This window comes from Acanthochromis polyacanthus, chromosome 3, assembly GCF_021347895.1.
Source record: "Acanthochromis polyacanthus isolate Apoly-LR-REF ecotype Palm Island chromosome 3, KAUST_Apoly_ChrSc, whole genome shotgun sequence".
In the NCBI taxonomy this organism is placed as follows: domain Eukaryota; kingdom Metazoa; phylum Chordata; class Actinopteri; family Pomacentridae; genus Acanthochromis; species Acanthochromis polyacanthus.
In genome coordinates this window covers 28081065-28100575 of record NC_067115.1, presented here as the reverse complement: position 1 = coordinate 28100575, position 19511 = coordinate 28081065, and the positions used below count along the sequence as shown (strand labels likewise).

Sequence of the window (19511 nt, the reverse complement as noted above, 5' to 3'; positions counted from 1 at the left end):
CAAATGTTAGCCTACCTGCCATAGGAGTGCTCTGAAGGGTATTCTCGTAAGTGCTAGCTTTTGACTTGGCCAGGAGGGCCTTCTCTGCCTTGTCATTAGAGCTGTCCAGCATAGCATTCTTGTTGGCAGCTGCCTTCTTAGCATCCAGCTTCTTTTGCCGGCAAGACTTGGCGGGTTCTGCAAGCATGCGCACCTGGCGGCGGAAGGCACTGAGTACTTGGATGGCCCCTGACTTTATTTTCTCCTGCTGACCTTCCACACTGCCAAATTCATCAGTGCTGGAAGCCTTGTAAAGAGGCAAGACGTGGAGCTGCTCATCCTCTGGTATCTTTCCAATCTCCCGGTTATCCTCCCTTGTCAATGTGCACACCTGGCAAGAAATTAAATACTGATTGAGTTACATACTTTTTGTTGGGTATATGGCAGACACTAAATAACAAGTCCACTTTAGTTATTAATATCTGTTTTAAAGCTGTGCTGTGATGATGTGCTGTGGCCTGGGTTCATCAGCAGTTTGAGTCTCTATATCCAGCAAACAAGTACAACAAATTAATGTTCCTGATTGATACTAATATACTGATCAGCTTTCTTATTGGTGTTCTGTCAGCTGCAGTACCAGCAGTTTAAATGGACCATAAAAACATAATTTCGTGATTTTTGCATCACCAACTAAATACATGTCGGGTTCCCATGGCTTGGAGTTTTAGTTGAGTACCCTGTACCATACTATATATTTACATTACCACTGTACTATACTACATATCTACAATGCATTGCAGATGTCCGCCAGTATTCCACCAGAACAGTGGTGAAATACGGGCTCACTTCTGCTTTTGATGCTGTACCGTGTATGCCAAGCACGGAATCCGATCACTTGATCAGTTGTCAGAATAACTGCTAGAATACTTGATTACTAAAATAATCGATAGCTCCAGCCCTACGGCATACTTAGAAAAACGTTTCCCAAGTTCTGCTTACCACCGTGCTGCCACCTTGCATGTTGTGAAGGTCTCTGTGAGCGTGGGCGCAGAAGTCCATACAAGCAGTGACCCCAGAGAAGGGTCGGCCCTCCTTGTGCCCAAGACGGCAATCTGGTGCCCTGTGTTCATGTTCCACCTTTGTCCGGGAACAACAAGAAATTAATCTGAACAAGCTATTCAATAGTTTTGCGAAGGTCATTCAACAATCTAGATGAGAAATCTTAACATATATACACTACTGTTCAAAAGTTTGGGGTCACTTAGAAATGTCCTTATTTTTGAAAGAAAAGTTTTTTTTCAGTGATAATAACATTAAATTAATCAGAAATACAGTCTGCCATTGTTAATGTGGTAAACGACTATTCTAGCTGTAAAACAACTGATTTTTTAATGGAATATCTCCATAGGGGTACAGAGGAACATTTCCAGCAACCATCACTCCTGTGTTCTAATGCTACATTGTGTTAGCTAGTTTGGTGGTTTGGTGACCCCAAACTTTTGAACGGTAGTGCAATCATACTCTCTTATACTTTTCAAAAACAAAGAATTTTCATTATGTATTTTAACAATAAATATGTCATTTGATGCAGAAAGTCAAGCTTTCTGTACAATGTCAAGATTTATTCACCTGGTTTTCATAAGCTTCAGGTGCCATCATTTTATACAAAGGAGCCAGTAAGGTTGCCAGATTTTGAAAGTTGTGCTCAATTTTCTCTTCCTGAAAGACATAATTAGTCAGTATCCGTTTACTTGAATAGTTAGTGTATTATATTAATGTAATGGTGTGCACTCTGAGTTAAGTACCTCTTTCACATCATCTCCAAGTAGCTTGAATTTTCTTGGGATTTTACTACGAGCAAATTTGCAGCCGTTGTAGTACATGCTCCACGAGCACCCAAAGGAGAAAGATGCTCCAGAGGCTTCAGGATCTAATCCTTGGCATGCACAGGTCCTCCTGAATGGACAGAACAAAAAGTTCAGATATGTCATTTTTGTCCAGGTAAATGCTATTTTAAAGAAGCTGATGGCTTCACTTGATGTAAAAAAGATGTAATGATCAAAAATGCAAGTCCTTTGAAATAATACATAAATTTTCGCTTTTGTGTATGAAGAAAAAAAAAGATAAGAGTGGTTTGTTTAACAAAGCTACTTAAGTATTCTGGCAGTAAGAGAATGACATAATATTTAAGAAGAAATTAATAGAATTAAGAGTAACTGTTAAGAGTGTGATCCAGTTGACTAGATTTGAGTTTGTTTATGTCACTTACTCCTCATTGAGAGCACAGCGTCTCTGGGTGTGGGCTCCATGTTTTGTTAGAGTTTCACTCAGCTCGAGGTAGAGGCGGTCAGCCAGACTGGGCAGGATGCCCTCCCAGACCAAGATTACAACAATGATGCAAGCCGTGTCACATCTATGACCGGTACGTTCCCGCACCAACACCAGCAGCTTTTCGTCTTTGCTGCCTCGACGAATCACCTGAAAAATATAAGAATATGCGCAAAGTTATTTGAAGGAAACACAGCAACAGCTGATTTAAATATATCTCAAATGAAATAAGCAAAAAATTTTCATACCCATTTAGCTATGGGGCAACCTTGAGTACTTTTTCCTTCCTTGCCGGTGTATATTACTTTCTCAATTCTGATGGCTGTACCAGTCAGGCCAGACCTTCAAAGCAGAATAAAAGCATTAAAATAAGCACAAGTGAAAAAGAACACGGAAGCTTTGTAACACAGCCTGTCTTTTACAGCAATTTCAGAACAACTTTGTCATTCACCTTTTCTCCATCATCTCCCGTATACCAGCAACACTAGGCGCTGACCCCAGATGAGTGTAGTATGGGCCTTCATCCTTTTCACAGATTTGTTCTAAATTTCACAGAACAAAATATGTTAATATTTACACTTCAACTGACCAGTCATGTTTCAGAAGCAACATTTTGAAACTTACCAAAGCAGTGGCAGGATGCAATGTCATATTGCGTTTTCATGGGAGTATCCAAAAGATTTTTTATAGGGGTGTCCAATAGCTTCATAGGAGATTCCATAAAACTTTGTAAGAGTTGTTCCTTCTTAGGGGTGGAATCAGGTGTTTTTTTTAATGCTACAGTGGACGAGGCACCTGCTGATGATTCTACTCCACTGATATCAGTGTTGGTTGACAGGATTGTGACAGGCCCAGAGGATTCCACCTTGACTCTATTTGATGAATTGATGACAAGGGATTTCTTCTCAAACACAGGTGAAATCTGGTACATCCTCAAACTTTGTTCCATAGAGGCCAGGATACTCCCCTGTTTCTTATTTTGCTCACACAGAGACTGTTTGTTTTCTTGCTTGACTTGGACTCCGCCGATGCCTCCCTCTCGCATCTGGAACTGCTGCTCCTGCTGCTGTGAACCAGGCAGCTCGAATCTGGGCCCATTTTCCATTTTCACAGCTCTCATCATAAGCTTGGAGTCACCAGAGCTCTGAGGGGGATGAGGAGGGCCCTGGCGTTCCTGCCTTTGTAACAAGTGCATTCGCAGGGCTGCATGCCTCTGAAAGTCTACGTGGGGACCTACTGGTCCCAGAGGTAGTCGCGGTCCCCTTTGGAACTGAGTGCAAGATGTTGTCAGCTGCTGTTCAGCTTTGGGGTACATCTGTGTTGTCACCTGTTGGTTTAACGCACCTTGTGGTAAATGAGGTTGTGACTGTGTAGAGGTCTGGGGAAAGTCCACGTGGTTGGGCTGCTGGCAGTGGTTGTTAGGCTGTTGTGGCTGAAATTGCTTGAGGTTACTACTGCCTGAGTTTGGTGGATATTGCCTTTGATGTTGTTGTGGTTGTTGCATCTCTGACGTGTTATTGTAAGTAAATGTCGCACGGTCGCTGTGCTGGATGTGTTGGTTGTTGGGTTGAGCGGAATTGTTTCTAAGAGGCTGGTTGGGTAGAAGCTGCTGCTGACCTGGCTGAGGCTGACTGTGGGGTCTGTAACTGGGAGACTTCATTTGCTGCCCTTCAAATTGTGGTGGGTGGGACAGTGGGCGTTGAAGATGACATTGCTGTTGTTGCTGCTGTTGCTGGGTTGGTAAAAATCCAGGGGAAAGTATATCCTGGAGGTCAGTGTCTTCACATAAGTGCTCTGACTGCATCTGGGAGTGGTAGCGGCTGTCAGCCTGCTGATTTTGAGGGAAGTTAAGCTGCTCGGGCATTTTTTGGGGCAGGGACTGCTGCATTTGAGGTGCTTTTGAATTTGATTGCTGCCACTCAGGGGCAGTGTTGTGCTGGGCTGGAGCACAGTGCGTTTTGGCTGGTAGACAGTCCTGCTGAGTCTTTTGGAAGCTGTTAGACCCCTGGCTGCTATCTGTGAAAACTCCCTGTGTCTGGAATCGCTGCGCTGGGTTTGGCTGCAACATCTGGCTGTGAACCTGGGGGTTGGCTGTCTGCTGTTCCGACTGAGGCTTAGCAGAGAAGCCCCTCCACATGTCCTTCTCTTGCGCCTGAGACGATGGGCCACTTGCTGGTTGATGCTGGGAATGTGAAGAATTCATATCTATCCAGCCTGTCTGGTTGGGAGTCGAACATGTTAAGTTGGCTCTCTGCTGAGACATGTTCTCCCTCCCATTTTCTAACCCAGCATGATGTCGCTGTTGGAGATTGGGCCCCATGGCTTCTGTACTATCAGCTCTATGTGGGTCCCTAGCCTTTTCTTGAAAGTTCTGGGGTTGAATCCCATACTGGAGGTCCCTGTCAGTGCCACGGTGTGGATGCTGACCAGATCCAGGTTTCTCACCTTGCCGCATCTTCGGTATCCCAGAGCTGGGAAACGATCCATATTCACCTGCCTCTGCTGCCTGCAGGGGATTTCTGCGCTCCAGAAAAGAGCTGTGGTTAAACTCATGGTGGGCTTTCGCATATATACCTTGAGGATTTATGTCGTCTGGATAACGGTGTGCACCATTTGGATGTTGTTGCGAGCCACTGCCATTATTTGTTGATGGGATCGTGCCTGGCAGCTGTCCTAGAGCCAGCTCCTGACCAGAATAAGATGCTGGCTGCTGCTGCTGTTGTTGTTGCTGCTGGTGGTCTGTTCCAAAATCGTTGGAATATCCATTCACAACATAGTTGACAGAGTTGTAACTGTTGCCTTCTTCAGCATTTCCAGATGCTCCAGGCTGCTGATGTTGTGAGTCTGGCATCTGTACTGAACTGGGCAGTCCTGAGGTTAAAGAGGTTGGTTGAGCACCATCACTGGACAACTTATTGACCAGTGAATCATTGACAGCACCTAGTTGTGACACAGATGTTTGTGGTGCAATTGACACTTGCTCAGGATAATACTGAGACAAAGTTTTCTCTAACAGATCACCCGGAGTGCTTTCTAAGGTTGAGTTTGGGGATACAGCACCATTTGGAACTTGTTTATTCCTTGGTAGGCAGAAAATATCTCCATTAGGAAAGTTACAATTTCTCTTATCTAACTTAATTTCTGTCTGTGGGGAACTGCATTCAAATTCTGTTGCCTTTGTCAACTCAGGAAAGTTGTCCACCAAACCGGAGCTCATGTCATTATTTCCTTTAATCTCAGAATCTACTTTCATTTTCTTCGGCTGGTGGACCAATAATGACTGCTCAGAGAGTGCATGCTTTAGCTCTCCGTTTATCACTTCTCCATTCATCATGTAGGATCCTTGATTGAACAGCCCTTGTTCCGAAGTGGAGTTGTTGCAGTTGTCCCGGTGCCTCTTCATGGTGTTGGCACCTATGTTGGGCTTGTAATGGTTCCAGTTCGTATCCCCAGTGATCTGCAGAGAATCGCCCTCTGAAGACTGGCCTCCATTCTGAAGTTTGTGAGAGATGTTGTGAGATGTGCCAAATTGTGCTAATATCAGACTTTCTTCCGGCTCATGTCTGGCCTGTTCTGTTTCCATCTGGGCTGCTCAGAGTCCATACACGGGGCTGCCCTCTGTCCGTCCTGCAAAACAGACAGTGATAGAGAAATATTTGGTTATGTCATTCTTTATGCAAAGGTCAAACACAGCAATAAATAGTATTTGGTATAGACTGAAGTGGTTTGTTCACACCGAAACATGTTTTTTCGTGGTCACAGCTGTGCCCCTAAGGATTAAAAATACATTGAGGTCAGGTCATGCACATGTCAACAAATGTGTTGTTGTATGAAAGTGAAAATGTCCTCATTCATGTTGAAAAACCAGTTAAATTTGTAGTTTACATTTAGTATGAAAGTTGCCAAGACACCGCTGCATACCGCTAATTTTTGAATGCCAAACAAATGAGAAAATCTGAATTTCCATGCCAAAACAAATGCTTTTTTACTTGCATGTAACTTAAGTATTTTGTTTACCTTTTTGCTTGCCTCACCTCTATATCATGCTACTTGAGAGATAAAACCGAGATTAAGGTGAGGATTTGTTGCAAGCCTGATTTTTTTAAACAAAAGTCCTGCTTTTCTTCTCGTTTTTTTAACACCAACTATAGTAATCACATTACTTTCTACCGTTCAAATACGCTCTGCTGACGAAGATTTTATTTCAGCACTCTTACAGTAGAGGTCTAAATGTGGCCTAAGTGGAGGGGAAGGCCAGTGGAGTAATGTGTTTATATTTGGCACTGCATCACTATCAGCTGGCAAGATAATCTTTTAATAGAGTTAGATTCACCCTGTCGTCATCCCTCCATTGCTTAAAAACCAGAGAGCAGTGAAAAGTAAGCAACAAGACAAAAAATAGACCAGAGGTCATGAATTCAGCATGTTAAGAGAAAGTGTCCTGCTGTAGTTGCACCTTGTTTTGTGGTCCTGCACTGCAAAAACCAAATTCTCAAAAATAAAAAACAAAAAAGCAAGAAGACGGTGTGTATATTACCTACAATAAGCAAAATGATCTGCCAACAGAAAGAAAAAAAATTCAAAGCAGAAAGCATTGTGAGGATTTTTTAAATGACAAAATGTCTCAAAAAACCTGTTAAAAGTAGTGCAACCAGATTAAATCAACTTTAACATGTAGGAGAATGTGCTAAAATTTAGCAGCCACTCAAAGCTATTTTAATTGTATTGAAATAAAACTTTGTACCCACATATTTTTCTGAGGGAAATTGCATATTGTGCTTAGACAGTGACTCTGGCTAAGATTTATGCAATACCACTAGCAATGAGATTGACTTGCTAAAAGAAAGTCAGTATTGTTGCATGCAGTGATATCAATGAGAGAATTTAACTTCCTCTGCCTAGCTTTTTTAGTAGAACAGCACTTTAAAGACACCTATCAATGCTAACACTGATCATCATCAACACACTACATGCATGGTGTTGCCGTTTGCAACCCGAACATGAATGTGCATTAAACACAACCTAAGCAACAAACAAGCTGCAAACATTAATTAGGACAATTCCACTGGTGGTGGTTGGTGAAAATGGAAATGTCAGACAGATAGCAAGAAAACAAAATCAGTGCTTTAAATCTTATCATAACACACCCTGTCTATTCTTTAAAGTTCATTTCTTTGGACTTTGTTCAGTGCTGTCTCTGTTCTGTGTTGTATTTTGCTTATATTAATACCATAATGCTGTGTTGTGGTGTAAGACCGACAATAACTCTGTTAATATTTCAAAACATGAAAAGCATAATATATTTGAAATAAGTAATTCTGACTTCATAAAAGGAATTTTGTAATTGACAATCAAATATCTTTATAAATGTTCTAATTCTAGTTACAAGCATTACGTTACTCAGAATGTGTAAAAAGTCTCAGTAACAAGAAATAATATATTATTCAGATAAGTAAATATGCTCTAAATACATGGAATGAGTGTAAAAACTGCCCAGTAAAATGCAACATTTTGTCAGACAGAAACCAAACATATTTTGTGACGATTTAACTTACATTTCAGTTTTTGCACTGTGTGACATTTTTAATTCCTAATATTAGGTGTGCATGGCTGAATGTTTCTATGAAGGATATTTTTTCAAACTGAAGCTGTGACTGTATGTGGATAATGAATCTAAAAAATGCCACATTAGACCAAATGCTCCCCCATAAAACTAGCCTAGCCGTGCTAGACCCAGCTCTTAAGACACAAGGGTCTAGGAATGCTTGACAGGGAGGGAGGCGGGCTAAAAGGTTGTCTTTCAAATCACTCTGCAGCAATTGGGTAGGTATACAACCAGTCAGCGCAACGAATAGGCTGACGTAGTTCCTAGAGCTCAGGATTGTGGCTAAGTCCCATTAGCTTCCCAACCAGCGGAGCCAACTGGTATATTAAGGATTTGCCATATCCCGTCGGCATAAGTCCAAATACGTCTTTCTTCTCAATGAAACACTTCAGTGCCGTCCTTTGTTTATCTTTCAAGTTGAATTTTAGCTTCAAATCTTTAAGGGCCGTGGCCAAAGCCGAGTCAAAAGATAACTGTTTATTGTGCGCCGGTTGTTTCTGTCAGAATCGTCACGCCTCTGTCGTCACTTAGTTACGCCCGCCTTCTGACTCTACACTTCATGGTGATTCGTCCGGCCAGTTTTAGGAGCATCCAACCTCGAGCCTTATGGAGGGTAACTAGACCCACCCTGGCAGAGAATTAAATTCGTTGCCGTGGGTTGTCTAGCGTGGCTAGGCTACCATAAAACTGCTCTGAAGGTAAAATAAGAAAAGCACTCAGAGAACGCAGTACTCTGCCAAGGCTGCTCACAGCTGAACCTTATCAAACAACACCAAGATTAGAGAAAACCATCACTGCTCTTCAAGAATGTCTTTATATCTGATCTGTACCTGATCATACTGGACCTGTGCATTCTCTGCACATTTAACTTCATATATAGCTCTATTTAAGTTTTGCCTTCTGTTACGTCCCCATGAGCTAGGGGATGAGAGGAGTAACAAAAGTTGTAAAGAAAAATGAGGTTCAAGAGACAGGAAATTGATTACGGAACAAAAAGCTGATTTATTTGCAGTTTAAAGCAAAACTAAATTTGAATTGAAGCGAGTTTCTTAAGAAAAACGAAGCCAATCCAAAGTGGTACAGCACCACACATGCTTTGCTTTAAGCATGACATGACACCAACACAACATAACACACTAGCTGCCGATCTGGTGGCCTGGCCGTAACAGCTTCTTACAGTTTTACTCCTTCCAGTGGCACTAGAGCTTTAATCATTTTTGATTGACTGTGTTTATACGACACTGCAAGTTATTCCTATAAACTAAACTCAAATTGGAAAAAAAAAATATTGCTCTCGACCAAGGAGAATTCTCTGCATAGTCCCATTTACAGTCTTTCCTCTGGCAAATGAACAAGGTATTTCCACAACGTCACCGTCTCACCTCTCTGCTTTACATTCGACATGGCTCCCATCATCCCAGATCCCCTTCAACAGCTTGCTTAGCAGTAAATTTATCTACTCCAAGAAAGAGCCACATGGCTCCGTTCTGGATAACGTTGTTGTCCATGGGCATCCTAAAAACACTCCAATCCTGCAGCATGAGAAGAGATTGAGCCCTAGGACCCTAACCCTATGAACTAAAACTCTTCAACCTGATTCTGTCAACATTTTAATTCCCTCTGAAAAGCACATTGAAAGCCCAACCATGATATGAATGAGCCTTAGTGTACCTTAGAGGCATTTAACCAAAGTTAAAGTACACTTTCACTGCTGTTCACATTGTTTTCCCAAATGTACAGTCTATGTTGTTACTATTAATAGTCCATTTACTACCTCATAAACTCCAAATATAGTGTCAATGCACCAAGAAATAACTTCCCCTTCAATTAGAGAGTTCAGGTCAATGAAGTGACTGTGGCAAATAGTTGTGGGGGTCAATTTAAACTCTACACTCTTTAAAACTTCATGACAGAAAGCTCACAGTTGCCTGAAACTAGCCCTAGTAACAAAGGCCTCCAATCTGAGAAATGAATAATATTTGCATATTTGACATTACAATATGGAAAGGCCGGGAGACGAATATCTCAACAGAACAGCTGACGAGCAGCCAACTGCTCCCCCCATCTACCATCTGGGACATTAACCTTGCATCCTACAGCCTCCAACCAGCTAGACTAATATTTCATTTAAGATATGCTGTCTTAGATAAAGCAACAAATGAATCAAGTTCGTATCGATAGTGTTGGATTTTTTTTTTTACTCTTTTTCTACATAGAAGACTCACGTTTGTTGCAGTGAACTGTAATGACCCCAGGTTCTAGAGGTTGGATTCAAACACATGCTGCTGTTTGATGGATATGTCTGCATGTATAAGAGGAAGTAAAAACCTGCTGGTTTTCTGACTACTGACATGCTTTTTCCCTCAGCATGTGGTGCGGCATTACAGAGATGAAAAATAAAGATGCCAAACACAGAAGCCCTGGATGCTTTACATACATTTAAAATCTTTCATTCTATTGAAATTTCGAGCATATTATCACTGTTTCTATTTAAAATGACTGCAAATTAACTGTTTACAACAATCTTTAAAGTGCGGTGAAGGTATTTGTTTAAGAAAAGAAAGTGTTATGGAACCAAAATGATCATCATTTGGCTGATGGACATTTTTGTAACCAAAAGGTTTGATTAGGAACAACAAAGTTACAATGGTTAGCTCCTTCATTACTCCGCCAAGGAACGCTGCCCACTCATGATCCCATGATTGCGATCCTACTACAAATCAACCGCTGCTGACTTATCAGGACTTATCTGTTGGACATGATACAAGGAACAAATGATTGAATTGCAGGGGTGTTTCAGAGTCCCATCAATTCCCGCCGCTCGCTACATATCGAGGTCACGCGATTCGATTTCCGTATATAACGTACACATGCAAGGTCATTTTGTTTGTGGGTAGATCCATTTTAAATGGTTGCATTCTATGTTGCCGCTGCATTTCTGACAATGTCATATGGGGGAATGGACAGCCTTGGAGGAGTACTGTGCTCTCTGAGTGCTTTTCCTGTTGTTAAATTGTCATGTAAGCCTATATGAGGGGGACAGAGAGATGCAGTGAATGTCCTGTAGCACCCAACAGGAGGATTCACTGTGCAATTTGTGCTCCTATATGGATTAAATGCACTTACTCGTACATTATTGAAACTTTTGTGCCATATTTTTAATTATTTTCGTATACCTCGTTCCAATCATAAACCCCACAAACCTTTAAACTGGGGCTAAGTGGCAAAATGTGCAGGAGTATGTCTGAAGTTTCTGCATCTGGTTTTGGCCAGGTACTAAATGTGCACTCAGGATTTCTGGATTTTGTCCATGAAATTGTGGTTAAATTCAGCCTGAGAGTTCCAATAGAGAGAAAATGACAAAATTAGGACAGTAGCTAGCCTTGGGAGCTGTAGGTGTCATTTTAGAAAATAATAACGTTGTGTGTGGGAAAATAAGATCGAGAGTGTTAAGCAGCAAGTGTAGCTTCTGGTCTCATTTTGCTTTCCCTGTGCTCTCCCGCTCTGCCAAAAGCAAACAGATTCCTGCGATACCAGTAGAACATTGATTTCTGTCTGCTGCCCTCAATTATTAATGCATGTCACGTCCGCAGCATCTGCAAAACCATTGCAGCGCACAGGTACAAAGAGAGCCGCAGTCTAATCCATCATAATTATGAGCAACTCCTTTGCAGATGCCAGAGGAGTGGGTAGCTGATGAGCGGCAAGAGGGGCGACCTAAACTAGTGTTTGGCATGACAACTGGTTGAATAAAAGAGAGAAACTGATTGCACTGACTGTATAGGGTGATTAAATTTCTGGTTAGATTTCCATTGTGTATGCATCTCTGTTTTTGCTTAAGTTTACTTATTCTCTTTAGACTCTTTCCGCCGACTTTAAGAAAGAAAACAACCTGACACAGATTTGCCATTTGCGTTGAGCTTGTGCGAATCAATATCAAATGCAGCATAGGCTACCATCTTTTCAAACAGGCTAAGGTTGTCCCTGAGAATCATTATCCTACACACTATGTGTTGAAGACAAAAGAGGTTGTGTTTTCCTGAGGGTTTGTCCACCTACATACAAGCATCCAGCACCACCACCATCACCTTCTGTTCGAAAATTACTGAATTTGGAATGCTTGGTTTGGAAAGTTTACAACCCTTTTTGATAATACTATAATAAAAAAAAACAGTCTGATTCTTTGCTTGTGTGTTTTAAAGTCAACGTCAACAAATTGATCCGCAAATTAACAACCTTAATGTTCACAAAATTCTACCAAATTCCAGCTACTTAAGATTTTGCACCGCAAATCTACATTCATAACACTCATTTGTCAGTTTGTAGTCTTGCAATCAGGTTGAATAGTGCTAGCTGATGGTGATGGGTGTTGGAAAATATCTTCATCACAGCAATTTAGGTCCGTTTTAGTAATATGTGTTCAGTGGATCTCTCAGAAATTGAAGCCATTTCAACCACACTATGCGTTTAAAAGAAGTAAATATTCTTTGAAGTATTTTAAGTCTCAGGTCACATCTGACATCTGCTACGGCTAACTTAAAAACAAAACCAAAATACTGTACTGTGTAAACAATGAAAACATAATGGTATCCAGCTTTAAAGTCCCACAAATACTACTATTATTGTTATTGTAAACCTACTATAGTTCCACTATAGGCACTGACTGTTGTTTGGGGGAACAGAAGAGAAAAATGCGAAATATTTAAAGTACTATGGCATGTTTCATTTGGCATAATTGTGCTCCATCATTGGTCCTGATGATCACATCTGGTGCTTGTTACGGCTGCTTAAGATTCTGGCAGAACAGCTGTTGTCTTTAAACAACTAGCTTCATCCAAGTGTTTTCAAAAAATGTCTGCATATATATTATATATTATAAATATACACTACCATTTTTCTTTAGTCTACATGGTAGTGCATATATATACGTTAAAAAAAATCCCTTATCTCTAGTTATCTATTAGTGCTTGGATAGTTTCAAGAAAAAACTGTCAGTCTAACCCTGACCTTGAAGAATGAACTGCTGAAAAACCTTTTCAAAACCACAAAACACTGGCTATTCTTCATTAGAACACCTTCCTCTTACTCTTGCTGCTTAAATGTGTTTTTTTGAGTCTTGGTCACTGCTTTGTGAACTCCACAAAGATAAAGCCCAGTGAACCCTTTACGATACCATTAAACAATAGAGAAATGGCATCGACACTAATCATCATCATGGCTATAAGCATCTGGATGTGTTTTATTATTATGATGCCAGTTAATCTCGACTTTCTTTCCTCTTTTCTCCTTTATCTTATCACCTTGAGGGAAGTCTAGCAGTCAAATAACTACAGCAAAATCCTCATCAGCTGAATTGATTTTCACACGCTGAACTTTTTCTTGATTTTATTTTTTGCAGATGAGCTCAGTAAAAGCCCCCAGAGACAGAAAACATAACGCATTTGCTCATAATGTGGTTGACATGGCCATATATACACACTACTGTTTAAAGGTTCGGGATACTTAGAAATGTCCCATTTTTGAAAGAAAAACTTTTTTTTTTCAATGAAGATAACATTAAATGAATCAGAAATACAATCTAGACATTGTTAATGCAGTAAATGACTATTGCACCCCTATGTACCTCTATGCAGATATTCCATTAAAAGAGGAACATTTCCTTCAACCATCACTCCTGTGTTCTAATGCTACATTGTGTTAGCTAATGGTGCTGAAAGGCTAGTTGATGATTAGAAAACTCTTGTGCAGTTATGTTAGCACTTGAATAAAAGTTTGAGTTTTCATGGAAAACATGAAATCATCTGGGTGACCCCAAACTTTTTAAACAGTAGTGTGTATATAAATTGCCATTTCGACCACATTTTGAGCAAATAATGAACAAAATATGAGCTGTTTAGATATGACTACGCAGATGTGTGCTATATTTTAGGAAAATATCTGCTGCTACTCATATACATGTGAAGTTTTTTGTCTTTGGGGTTTTTACTGAACTCATTTCCAATTTGCTAAAAAAACCCAAAAAAAGGTCATCATGTGAAAATCCATTCAGCTGATGAGAATTTTAGGTGAAAAGTTCATCTTTCAATCAGATACTTTTACCATTTTCAATTGCCTTTCAAAAAATGTCCCCATTTCCTAAAGCAATTCAAAACCTCATGATACACAGCAACAACACTAAATCCCCGTATTCCTTTAACCACAATGCCCAGTCTGGTTAAGTGGACCATGAATGAGGCCAAACAAAAGTCACCCTGCTGCAGTTGTGGCCCAGTCGCCCGTCTGGACCAAGATGACAGGAAACTGTCAGGCGGAAGCTGTGCCTAAGCAGGGAAGCTGGTTGACATAATGATCTCCTCCTCTGCGTCAATCACCATTCCAGGACATTAGCAGCCCTCCAGACCTCCGCAGTTAGAGTGCTAAATCTCCCACTAACGAGCCGAGCTGTTACAAGGGTGTCTGGAAGCTCCCGGCGCTGTCACAACAGAGCAACCGGCTGCCTGTTAGCAGCTGGAAGAGGGAATCAGCACACCAAAAACAAAGACAGTTCTCAGGTCAGCGGCGAGAGACAGGGGCCTCAAAGGTGTCTTTTTGTCTCTACTAGGTGAAGCGTGGGCGTCTCGCATCCCAAATATCAACCTTTTTTCATTAAAAAATAACTAGTAAGCTTGACAGAAACTGATTTTTGACATTATTCAATCAAATTTGAAAGACAAGAGACAACCGAAGTCAGAAGCATTTAGAATTTAAGCATTTTTATATCATTAAACAGAAAATGGTAATGACAATCCCATAGGTTTAACGTATATTTTCTGTATTTTCTCCCATGTATGTGATTGTTTCTGTCTGCACGTGCCTCTGTAGGTTTCCCTGTGTAATGGCTTTTAAGGATGATCTGTTCTCTTAATGGAATATAAATCTACGGTCAAGTACCCAAACTAAATGACTCCCATAAAATAGATTCATTCAAACCATAAAGCAATGAAATTATATTGAATCATCACTGGAACTTGAAGATAAAGAGTCTCATTTGCTGCTTGTTCAACAAGTTGCGGAACGGACGTGGAGTGCCGTACCACAATGGGATACCGGCAGCAGCATTGTAATCAGAAGCGACACTGAACCCCTTTATGAATATGTCAGACGTATTAAAACTGAAATGTGTTATTTTGACAAATGAGCGCAGTAACACCACGTGGGAGTTGTGAGTTGTACGTGGCAACTTTTGATGAATGACAAGTGGTCTCTGGATCTGGAAGTATTTTCATTAACACGAGACATTTGAATTTTCTAATCGGTGGCAGATCTGCTTATTTTAGAGCATGCAGCTTGCTATAGCTTTTAGAATAAAAAAAAAGATGAGGTCATCAGCTATACATAGCGCTACTACAGAGTAGTGCATAGATGTGCAGCTTCATTAGATGCACAGGTGATTGGACCCTACACTCTTCCATAAGTGGGTCAAAAATGACCGTCATTTTTGTAATTTTGTTGAAGAATAATCATTTGTGTAGTAGTTTGTATTATATTCTTGTCCACACAAGAATGATTTCATCTTTGCAATGTGTCTACTTTTCACTTTATAACAGATTTAAAATGAAAAAATTACACAGAAAAGCAATAGAAGAATGTCAACATCCATTTTGTTGACATTTTTACACTCTTTCCCTTCACGTTTGTTCATCACCTCTGTATGATATTATCAGTGATAAAGAGCTTGGTGTAGTTATACAAATATGACAAGTTCCTAAAAAGTAAAAAAAGGTGACTTAAAAGTTTAAATGGAATGATATCAAAAACTTTTTTAGGAATAGCTGGAATATGAAATGATAAAAAATTTTCCTTTTTAAAGATATTGCGTGAAAACGACCTCACTGGCTCATCTCAGTCGGTTTAGACCAGGGGTGTCAAATTCATTTTAGTTAAGGAGCCACTTTCAGCCCAATTTGATCTCAAGTGGGCTGCACCACTAAAATCAGAGCATGAAAAGCAATTGATAATATCGATTCTAAATTTTTCCTTTGTTTTGGTGTAAAAAAGTACATTCTGAAAATGTTCTCATTTACTGGATTGTCTTTTTACAAAACAATATGAACAACATGACATTTCTTAAGAAAATAAGTTCAATTTCAACAATATTATGCCTCAGTTTATCATTTACACATTACAACTTCAAGATCACAGTGTGTTGACAAAGACACAAAACATTTAGTCACAGGAACTGGAATCTATCTGGAACTGAATAATACAGTATTTTACTTTATGATCAAATGACCAAAGTTAGACAAAAAAAGACAAAAAACCCCAACAAAAACAAGACAAATGAGGCAAACATTGATTTTTAAAATTAGACAAATTACACGAAACTAAACAAGAGCCAAAAAATTTGACATAAAAGTTAAAAAGTGACAAAAAGTGGACAAACGACAAAAATGAGACAAAAATAAGACAAAAATGACAAACGCAAGAAACAAAACCACAAAAAATAGACTATGCAAGCAGAAAAAGAAAACAAAAAAAACAAAAAAAGAAACAAAAAATCACAAAATGACATACATGATACACAAAACAACAAATCAAGCGAAGCATAAAATGACAAAAACAAGACAAAAACACAAGGGAGACAAAACGGAAACAAAAGGACAAAAACATGAGACAGACATTAAGTCAGAAAAAAACCCAACAAAAACAAGACAAAATATGTCAAAAATGAGACAGAAAATGACAGAATGAGCAGTCCCGTATTTTACTTTATGATCCAAACAACTTGTCAAGGTCAGGGAATTATTTTAAATGTACAGTTTTACAATTTGCAGTTGATATCTTCTCTGTAAAGTCATTCTGCGGGCTGGATTGGACCCTCTTGTGGGTCAGTTTTGGCCCACGGGCTGCATGTTGGACACACCTGGTTTTCATGTTGCACATTGACTGATAATGTTTACCACTACTTGTATACCATCGTTTGTTTTTGTTTTAATGTGTCAATATTTCTCCTTTGATTTGGACATGCATTTGTATAAAAATCCGATTTGTAAAAGTGTGCAATAAACAAATTAAGTGCAGAACGAATGCTCCCATCTTTTTAGAACTCCTCCGTGTATAAAGCATCCTTCACGACATAACAATGAGGTAAGCGAGTGAATGCCGCCTCCGACCCCATGTGACTACTCCTTTGTTTTTCTGGCCGTCTGAGCTGTCTGTAAATCAGTAACAAAGTCAAGAGGTGAACGCTGGTGCAAAGCTGCTTTCAGAGCGGCTCCGCTCCTATGGGACACTCCAGGCTTTACAAAGGACCGTTTGGAGCCAAGCAGCTTGTCACAGTTGGATACACCCACACTGACGACAAAAAAAAAAAAAAAAGAAAAATCTTTGCAAACCCAGAACAAAGCCAGAGATCCCAGCTGTGTGTGTGTGTGTGTGTGAGTGTGTGTGTCTATCTGGGCTTGATGCAAACATACAAACACATGCAAATTATGCAATGCTGTAAGTCCAGCTTTGACTGCATGCTATAAGACCTTTCCAATGTCGGCTGCATGCTGTTAGATGTGATTCACTGGGAGTTCTATTTTTGCTCCGGAAGTAGAGCACTAAACTAAGCCAGAAGCGTTGCAGTGGCTTTAGTGTGGATGCCTGCTGGAAGTTATAATGCTTTGATCTATTTTGGGTTTCTTTCTAGTAGCTAATGTCCGCCAGGGAAATGAGCGTTCTGTTGCAGTTTATGATAATGACTCAACTTACTTGGCTCGAACCGAGTTCCCAACAAAACTCTCTTTTCCCTCCAGGAGTCCGTTTCTTTGTCTCTATGTGCTGCTGTTTGGTTTCCCTCCCTTCTCCCTCAGCCTCACCTCTGCCCTGTAATTACTCCTCAGGTTCATCTTTACTTAAGCCTGGCATTCATCTACTACCTCCTGTTCAGTCTACCGTCTAACCTGTGTAGTTATGAACCCGGATAAACAGTCAGCAGCCTGTGGTTTGGCTCGGTCACTATGTATTTGCTGGCATTTGTAGACGCTCAGTTGCTTTAGTGCTTTGAAGCCTGGGGGCAAGGGTGGACTCATGGACACAGTGTAACCAGTGTTGCAAAACAATGGACACAGTTTGCACAAGAGTGGAAGTTAATGCACATGACACTTCTGACTTATTCTAACAGGGAAGTGTTTTGTTTGCGGTATGATTTCATTTCTGTTTGTCCATCATCCCACTGAAAGTGTCCACAAATTTGAGCTACAGATTAAAGTTGCTGTGGCTATGCAGTCCACCAGGAGTACATCGCTGCGTCTGCCCAGCGCTAGTGTAACAGCGCCTAATGCACTGTGTTTTTGTTATTCCCAGAGAGACCTAGTGAAATATGAGAACCGCCATAGTAGACGGGCTGTGTTTGGCGTGACTTGGCAGCCGCATGTGACATTCAGCACTAACGACAGCTGCTGGGAGGCTCAGGTCTCTGCACTTTCAGGTTGAGACCTCTGCAGCTTGGTCTCGGAGCAGACGTGTAAATCAAATGCACACTTTTTGTGCAACAGTTCCAAGAACGAGCCCTAATCTCGAGTGTACATTTCCTTTTCTTTGCTGAAATGGGCTCATTTGTATTTTCCTGTTTGAGAGATAAGAACACAGAGCATGTGCCCAGACTGGCGACGAAATTTTCAGAGCACTTAGGAAAGGTAAAACCCAGACTCTTTGTGTGCTGATCAACAGTCAATGCTAATATTAATTGTAATCTAATTTATTGCAGGGACTCCTCTTACTCCACTACTACAACTCACTATAAACCAGTTGAGTTTCTCATTAGTTTCCAATTGAGATGTCACATATCACTACACCACACGTACCATTGCTTGCTGCTCCATTCAACTTTATTGGTCATTTAGGTGTCAGAGCTGCAATATTTGGCCTCTTTATTTAATCACAAGTAAAATTATTGCCTTAATTAATTAAACTGAAGGTGTTAGGTTTTTTTTTTATCTCACAAAGGCACTACAAGCTGAACACTGAAATTTGTCAGGATTTTCATCTCTCGAAGGTAGTATTAACTAAACACTGAAATTGATTTTACATCTAAGTGTTATAATATTGATAGTAATAACCATTTAATGTGCAATGAATCCATGAGCTGTGCTGGACCTTTAAAAGGGAAGAGATGGAGCTAAGCACTAACTCCAAGCTCTGATGGATACAGGTCAGGCTGAAAAGTTACAGCCGCTAATAAAATATGTTTCTTCTTCTACACATGCACACACACTAACAATGATAGAGTTTTGGCCTTGACACACACCACATTCCTATTTCCTTATAATGTAACAACAGATTTTACTGAAACTGCTAACTCAAAGTTGTTTGAGGGAGAAAACCAGAATAATCCTGCCTAAGGGACACCTGCATCCTCCCTATAAAACACCACTAATGGCTACATCACATCTCAGCTAACAATGGAATCATACTAATTGGTAGAAAGCAGGAAAAGGCTTGCAGGAGGGCTTTTTTTATAAGGAGCAGCTTCTGGGGATTGGATGAATCGTGTGCCAAGAGATATGGACATATCTGTGCACCAACTAATGTGAGAACTAAGTCCAAACCACAGTTTATCCCCACCTTTAGCCAA

The 19511-nt window shown here is 40.3% G+C and overlaps 1 protein-coding gene across 1 annotated transcript in view; it reads right to left on the bottom strand.

The window, feature by feature from the left end:
• The window catches only part of tet2 (tet methylcytosine dioxygenase 2), a 41273-nt gene that overhangs the window by 4407 nt on the left and 17355 nt on the right, over positions 1–19511 (bottom strand). The window contains exons 2-9 of the mRNA XM_022193730.2: positions 2932–5934; positions 2759–2849; positions 2556–2649; positions 2249–2457; positions 1785–1935; positions 1609–1698; positions 979–1116; positions 16–370 (exon numbers count right to left, since the gene is read on the bottom strand). Of these exons, the coding sequence (XP_022049422.2) occupies positions 16–370; positions 979–1116; positions 1609–1698; positions 1785–1935; positions 2249–2457; positions 2556–2649; positions 2759–2849; positions 2932–5890 (4087 nt within the window). The 5' untranslated portion in view covers positions 5891–5934. The remainder of the gene's footprint in view (positions 1–15; positions 371–978; positions 1117–1608; positions 1699–1784; positions 1936–2248; positions 2458–2555; positions 2650–2758; positions 2850–2931; positions 5935–19511) is intronic.